We start from the raw sequence: 7,833 nt of genomic DNA, 5'->3' as shown, positions 1-7,833 counted from the left end.
TGTAGGGGCTGGAGGGGATTACAGAGATAGGGAGGGGGTGTAGGGACTGGAGGGGGTTACAGAGATAGCGAGGGGGTGTAGGGGCTGGAGGGGGTTAAACAGATCTGGAATATATGGGAAGAAGGTGCCCGGGATGAACCAGGATATGGTTGTGTTCCCTCAGGTTCCCAGGCAGAAACACTGGATGAGGCCTTCCCCAGGAGCCAATGGGAAGAAGCCATTGAGAAATTCTGGACCTTCACCACTGATCTGGCCCAGTCCACCCATGGCCTGCTGAAACAAATTCAGACTGCTGAGCTGGACAAGCATCTCGAGTGAGTACACCATGTGTGGGTCAGCATCGCTGGGAGGGAATGGCCACAGTCTGAGGATGCACTCACACACCAACACAGACGTGCATTGTGATAGCGACTGATACCACCTCAGGATGGCCCAAGCATCTCCCATTGAATTGTCATAGCCTTCCAGCGCAGACAAGACACTTCAGCCCATTATTTCTGCACCATCCTGCTAACCTGAAGGTTGCGATATCGCAAAAGTCCATCCTAGACAATTTTAAAGTTTGTGAGGTTTTCTGAGCAAACAAAACCTCCCAGATATTGCCCTCCCAGAGATGCATTTTCCTCAAATCCCTCGAAACCTCCTGCTTTTCAGTTTAATATTCTGCTCCCTCATTATTGACCCTTCTCCTAAGGGGAACAGCTGCACACTGTCTATGCCCTTCATAATCTTATACCCCTCTATCAGGTCCCCCATCAACCTTCTCTGCTCCAAAAAAAAACCCGAGCTTACCCAGCCTCTCTTCATCGCTAAACTGCTCCATCCCAGTGAATCTCCCTCTGTACTTCCCTCCCCCCCAGTGCAATCTCATCCTTCCTATAGCACGGGAAGCAGAACTACACACAATTCTCCAGCTGTGGCCTCACCAAAGCCCCGTACAGCTCCAGCATCACCTCCCTGCTCTTAGAATCTATGCCTCTAAGGATAAAGCCTATTGTATGCTTTCTGAATCATATTATTACCCTGTTCAGCTATCAAAGACAGTTACCTCAAGATCCCTCTGTCCCTCTCAGGTTCCTGGTGTCCTGTCATTCATTCACAACTCCCAGGTCTTGTTTCTTCTTCCAAAGATCATCAACTAACACCTTACGGGTGAAATTCCAGGGTGAAAGTTGACTCACGGTTATGATGTAGGAAGCGAGGAAGCTAATTTATGCACAGCAAGCTCCCAATAACTGCAATGTTAAAATGGACTAAATCATGTCATGTCTGAAGGCCTTTGCTTGAGAGATACACATTGTCCACAGGACAATGAGCGAAAGGGAATGATCCTCGAAAACAGGTTGTCCGTACTCTGGTTGGGCATTCAGGATGTGAGCAAATGGAGAGAGTGGCAGCTGGGACATTGTGGGGGGCAGAGTGTGACTGTGAGGGAGGAGGAAGGTCCCATTGAGAGACCAAATACTGACCCTTCACTCATGGCAATGTCAGACATATCTCACAGTGCGGCGCTCCCGCAGCACTGACCCTCCGACAGTGCGGCGCTCCCTCAGCGCTGACCCTCCGACAGTGCCCACTCCCTCAGCACTGACCCTCCGACAGTGCGGCGCTCCCTCAGCACTGACCCCTCCGACAGTGCGGCGCTCCCTCAGCACTGACCCTCTGACAGTGCGGCGCTCCCTCAGCACCGACCTTCCGACAGTGCCCGCTCCCTCAGCACTGACCCTCCGACAGTGCACCTTTCCTTGACCTCTTACTCCCACTGTTTTGAGCTCCTCATTTCAACCGTTCATTTGCCCCACCCCACCCCACCCATGTCTTATAATCCAATAGTGGATCTTGGCACAGCTGTGCTTTCCCGGAAAATATTGAGTTATGAATTTGTTGAATTTGTCTGCCCTCATCTTATCCTCCAAAGCAAATATCGCAGTCTCGTATTCCTCAGGAGCGAACCTTGCTGTGTTCGCTGCTCTCTGTTTGGAACATCGGGAGAAACTCTCCCCATCTGTTGTTATATTTCTGGTTAGCTTTCTCACTCATTCTCCGCGGGTTCTTTGCTGTCTCCTGGGTGACCAGCTGCTCGGCAGTGGCGCGCTCTCCATCCTGCTGATGGAATCGGTGCTAATTCCTTGTTTTACTAACTCTCCCCAACCCCCTCCCCTCCCCGTTCCTGTGTTTCGCAGGACCCTGATCTCCGAGTGCATGGCCGAGCTGAACGCATCTGGAGCGGGCCTGCAAGCCCAGCTCGGTCCTTACACCGAACGCTTCAACGCTGACATGGAGGAGCTTTCAAACCGCCTGCACAGTGACCTGTTGGCTATTCGCTCCAACCTGCTGGTCTACCAGGAGGAGGCCAAACTGATGGTGAAGCAGAATGTGGAGGATGTGCGTCAAACCCTGGCGCTGTACCTGCGCAAATACCGCAAAAGGCTGAACCGGGACCAGGCTAGCATCCGCGCTAAATTCCACGAGTACGCTGAGGAGCTGAGAAACCGCAGAGAACGCACTCTCGACGACCTGAAAGCCATGGCAGCTCCTTACAGCAACGCAGCAGAAAGCAAGGTGGTGCAACACTTCCAAAAAATCCAACAGTCCCTGGCCCAGCAGGCCGAAGATGTCAGGTCAAAGGCCGAGGCCCTGCAGGAACACATGAGCAGCAATGCCGATGATATCCGCGAGGCCCTCCAGCACAAGATGGAGAGAATCAGCGCCTGGTTCAAGAAGGAGGCGCAGACCATCTCCCAACGCTTCTCTGAATTCTTCGAATACCTCCATCAGAAAATGAATCCATCCCAAAGTCCCGAGGAAGGCCCAGAGGAGCCTTAAAGATTCTCCCTTTCGTAATCCTTCCAGCTCCCCTGCCCCCTCTCCCTCATCTGCCAAACTCCCCGCTCGCCGCACTCACTGCGCACTCCCAGCTCACCGTGTTCTCCCTACTTACTCTGTCCTCCCTGTTCCCCCTCTCCCCAACTTCCCCTACTCTCCCCAACTTCTCCTACTCTCCCCAACTTCCCCCATTCTCCCTGTTCCCATTCTCCCCAACTTCCCCCACTCTCCCCAACTTCTCCTACTCTCTCCAACTTCTCCCATTCTCCTGGTTCCCACTCTCCCCAACTTCCCCCACTCTCCCCAACTTCCCCCATTCTCCCTACTCTCCCTACTCTCCCCACTCTCCCCGCTCTCCCCACTCATTCTGTTCTCCCAACTCAGAGCCCACCCCTGTCTGTCCCATTGTTCTGGCTGTCACTCCCATGTTATCCTCCCTGTACCACCTCACTTAGCCCCGAATCGACCGGGATGTGGCTTTGCTGAGGTCTCACCCCTGGGGTCTTTGGGTTTGTGGGTTCCTGCCCCTGATTTAGTTATGCTATAGCCAGTCTAATTCCAGACAGCCTGCTGCCTACAAACAGCTTCATACCTCCCGAGTGGAACCTCCTCCCCCCACCCCAAATCCTTTTTCTCTCTCTCTCCGTGTTAGCTACATTGTAAACACGGTGTGAGAGGCGTAACCCATCTTATTGCACATGACCCACATTGTAAACCTTTCGGGACAATTGCTTCCACGCTGCAGTGTGTTAAACATCATAAAAGTAATGGAAACACTTCCGTCTCTGCCTTATCCTCAGTGAGATTTCTGTTTGCATGTCTTTACAATGCCATAACTAAGAGTGAAACATTTCTGACCATACCTTGTAAACTGGGGAAATCTATCTGCAGCATTAATAACACAAAAACTAACTGAGGGGGGCCTCAAGCCTTTAAGCTGTAAAATCAAGGTGGTCACCTGGGGGAATGAGATAACTTTTTACCATGTGGGTTTTGTATATCGGTTCTGCGAAATCTTGCTGTAAAGTTACTTCTTAGCGAGGGGGGGGGGGGGGGCCTGGCGGGATCTCAATGTCGTTTAAGCTCATTTTAATTAACTCAAATTAAAATATCCCTCCCAGTGCTGACTGTGTCGCATTCTCTCTGCTCATATCGTATGTTCTGAACATGACAGCTTGTCTCTGAGACCACAGCTGGAGTACTGTGTGCGCAATTTGGGGTCTCCTTCTCTGAGGAAGGATGTTCTGGGGATGGAGGAAGGGCAGCGAAGGTTCACCAGACTGATTCCTGGGATGGCAGGTTCGATGTATGAAGAGAGACTGGATCGGTTAGGACCATATTCACGGGAGTGCAGAATAATGAGGATACAAACATATAAAACTATAACAGGACCAGTCAGGGTCAACACAGGAAGGATGGCGGCACGGTGGCTCAGTGGTTAGCACTGCTACCTCGCAACGCCAGGGACATGGGCTTGATTCCATCCTCGGGCAACTGTCTGTGTGGAGTTTGCACATTCTCCCCGTGTCTGCGTGGGTTTCCTCCCACAGTCTGAAGATGTGCAGGCTGGGTGGATTGGCTATGCTAGATTGCCTGTCATGCTCAGGGATGTGTAGATTAGGTCGGCTATAGCGGGGTGGGTCTAGGTTGGATGCTCTGAGGGTCGGTGTGGACTAGTTGGGCCGAAGGGCCTGTTTCCACACTGTAGGGATCCTATGATGTTCCCAATGACTGAGGGAGCCTAGAAGCAAGGGGGTCACACATTTAAGAATACCGGGGGTAGGACTGAGATGGGAGAAATGTCTTCGCCGTGAGAGTGGGGAGTCTGTGGGAATTCTCTGTCAGAGGCCAAAACATTGAATGTTTTTCAAGGAGGAGGTAGATTTAGTTCTGAGGGTTACAGCGATCACACGGTGTGGGAAAGGGGGGAATAGGGGACTGAGTTGGACTCCTGAAGAAATACCCAAAAAGTTGACGTCTCCTTTCCTCCATATGTTACCTGGCCTGCTGTCTGAATGACCGAATTGGGTGATCAGCTGTGATTTTACAGAATGGGCGCTGCATGCTGGAGGGGCCGAACGACCTTAACTGCTATTTCCTATGCTTCTGGCCGCTGTGTGTAAAGTGGGATTGGCATGGAAGACCACAAGCCCAGTGCAGGAGAAGGGTTTCCACAAATGAAGACTCTGGGAGCTAGAGCTGGGCAGGGAGTTACATATCCAGTGCCGAATCAGTACGATTCCAGTTATCCCACCACCTCAAAACTCTGGGTGAGGCTCCCCTTCTTAATTTGACACCCCCAGCCCCCTCACTTGGCCACAACTGTTTAAAAACAGCGTTCCCTATTTTATGAAATACTGCCTCCCAATCCAAACACATTTGTCTTTGAAAGCAGCGTCGTTTGCCAAAGGCATTGGGTTAAAGAAAGGGTAAGTTTACAAAGCTGCGAAACACACAAGAGGGAAGAAAAAGTACTTATTAAATACTTAGACATATTAAAACAGATTAGAGGTGGGAATTGCGTTAGAGTGACTCAGTAATCCATCCTGGATTGCTGTGATGGAGCAATATTCTGGCTGTAACGTTGGATGATCTGGATAATCTGAGATTAGTACTGATTTTGGGATTCATGCTTGTGCAATTGAGCTCACATCCCCTTTCTGTCAGCAACATCAACGGATTGTCTGGCACTTGGAGAGACAGAGAGAGAGAGAATAACAGCCCCCAGAGAGAGAGAGAGATTCTCTCCACATCCACACTGTCAAAACCCTTCAGAGTTTTGCATGTGCCATTAAATCTGTCCCCTTTTCTTACAGAATTCAGCGGGTGCAAGTTGAGACTCTTGTCAATAAAAAAATTGCCCTTTCAGGGTAAAACTTCACTGAACTGCCTCAAGTCATGTATACTGAGCCTCAAATGAGAGAACAGTACTGTTCACAGTCCACAAGTGCCTTGGCTAACTGAAGGAGAATCATTTCCTTCCATGAACCCCCTCGTGATAAACTATAACATTCTTTCAATTCAGCGAATTAATTGCAAAATCATCTTAACTGTCCCTGGTGCCAATTCATTCGTACGGATGAGGTTCCACCTCGACTCTGAGCAGTTGCAATGCGTCATCCTAACTTTCACAACATGCCCCTTGTCATCTGAATCTAAAATAAGCAAATTCTTCTCTTTAGGCTGTGAATGGCAAATTCCTCAGCCTCCCAAACACAGCTTCTGCTCTCTCTGTGTGACTCAGTGTGAGTTCTTTCATCTGTTTGTCGCATTCCGTCAGATCTTAAATTGAACGTCCAAGTAAATCATTACTGTTTTGCAATTTCGCCGATAAACAAAGTAACCTTTGTGTCGGTGTTGCAACAGGCTCCTTAAGTTTCTTGATACTTCCAATGGTTGCTACCCTCCACATAGGAGCATTATATCAAACCCAGCAACATGAGAGCCAGACACGTTAACCATACCCAGGGACTAGACTCACAGAGCACTTCACAACTGTGCATACACTTGCAATCTTCTGTCTCATTGTATCATTGCACACAAAGGTAGCATCTCTATAAACTGGTCAAAAACCCCATCACTGCAGTTCTGACAAATACACCCCTCGGGGCGGGTAAATGTTAGATACAGAGTAAAGCTCTCTCTACACTGTCCCCCCTCAAACACACCCAGCACAGGGTTAGATACAGAGTAAAGCTCTCTCTACACTGTCCCCCCTCAAACACACCCAGCACAGGGTTAGATACGGAGTAAAGCCCTCTCTACACTGTCCCCCATCAAACACACCCAGCACAGGGTTAGATACAGAGTAAAGCCCTCTCTACACTGTCCCCCATCAAACACTCCCAGGACAGGGACAGCACAGGGTTAGATATAGAGTAAAGCTCCCTCTACACTGTCCCCCTATCGAACACTCCCAGGACAGGGACAGCACAGGGTTAGATACAGAGTAAAGCTCCCTGTGTAGATCCCAACGGAGGGAATGTGAAATGACAGTTTGTGTGCAGTACTGGCCCTGAGTCTGTGCGGTGAAATGACTCTCGTGGAGACGGGTTGCACACCGTCTGTGGTTAGGTGTTGCCTCCCACTACACAATTACATTAAATTACAGACAATTATCCTCACACACATTGTACATATAGCAGCTTGCAGAGGTCCCAACCAGAAGACGTGTCTGGGTTAAACACTGACACTTTCCAGCCCCGCTCCCAGGTAAGTGCTCGCTCGGATTCTGAAAGCATTATTTCCCTGAAGGGGCTTCAGGAGACTGAATATTCCTGGTTACTTGAACAGAATAACATTGATCAATCATTCTCATTGTAATTATTATCTTTTAGACAATAGATGGCAGCCTTGTTTTATTGTTTACAATCTTGTTTCTCTTTGTCGAATTTCACTTCATTTTCTCCCTCAATTTCTCTCTTTCCCTTGTCTCCTTTGCTCTGTCTTTCTCTTCTCACATCTCTCTCTCTCTCTCCTTTTTTCTGTCTCTCTCTCTCTTTCCCTTTGCCTATTATTCTCTCACTTTCTTTACCACAGTCCCTCACTGTTTCTCTTTTCACACTCTCTCGTCTCACAGGGAGTCTCTCGGCTGTCCCTTCGTCTTATCCTCCTGGTCTCTATTTCTCTTTCCATCCGTCCTGATTTTATTTGTCTTTTTTCCCCGATCTCTCTTTCTTCTTTCTCCCTTCTCCTCCCTCACACCTTCCCCTTCTCCCTTCTCCTCCCTCACACCTTTCCCCCTCTCCCTTCTCCTCCCTCACACATTTCCCCCTCTCCCTTCTCCTCCCACACACCTTTCCCCCTCTCCCTTCTCCTCCCTCACCCCTTCCCCCATCCCTTCTCCTCCCTCACACCTTCTCTTTCTTCCTTCTCCTCCCTCACACCTTTCCCCCTCTCCCTTCTCCTCCCTCACACCTTCCCCTTCTCCCTTCTCCTCCCTCACTCCTTCCCCTTCTCCCTTCTCCTCCCTCACACCTTTCCCCCTCTCTCTTCTCCTCCTCACAC

At 49.8% G+C, this 7,833-nt stretch overlaps 1 protein-coding gene across 1 annotated transcript in view; it reads left to right on the top strand.

Moving 5' to 3' along the window:
* LOC125487934 (apolipoprotein Eb-like) overlaps window positions 1-3,949 on the top strand; it is a 23,318-nt gene extending 19,369 nt beyond the window's left edge. The window contains exons 2-3 of the mRNA XM_048620592.1: window positions 125-314; window positions 2,184-3,949. Of these exons, the coding sequence (XP_048476549.1) occupies window positions 125-314; window positions 2,184-2,826 (833 nt within the window). The 3' untranslated portion in view covers window positions 2,827-3,949. The remainder of the gene's footprint in view (window positions 1-124; window positions 315-2,183) is intronic.
* The last annotated feature ends 3,884 nt before the right edge of the window (window positions 3,950-7,833 follow it).

The sequence above is a fragment of the Rhincodon typus genome, chromosome 47 (genome assembly GCF_021869965.1).
Source record: "Rhincodon typus isolate 14 chromosome 47, sRhiTyp1.1, whole genome shotgun sequence".
NCBI classification, from domain to species: Eukaryota; Metazoa; Chordata; class Chondrichthyes; order Orectolobiformes; family Rhincodontidae; genus Rhincodon; species Rhincodon typus.
This window is presented reverse-complemented; position numbering and strand designations above follow the sequence as displayed.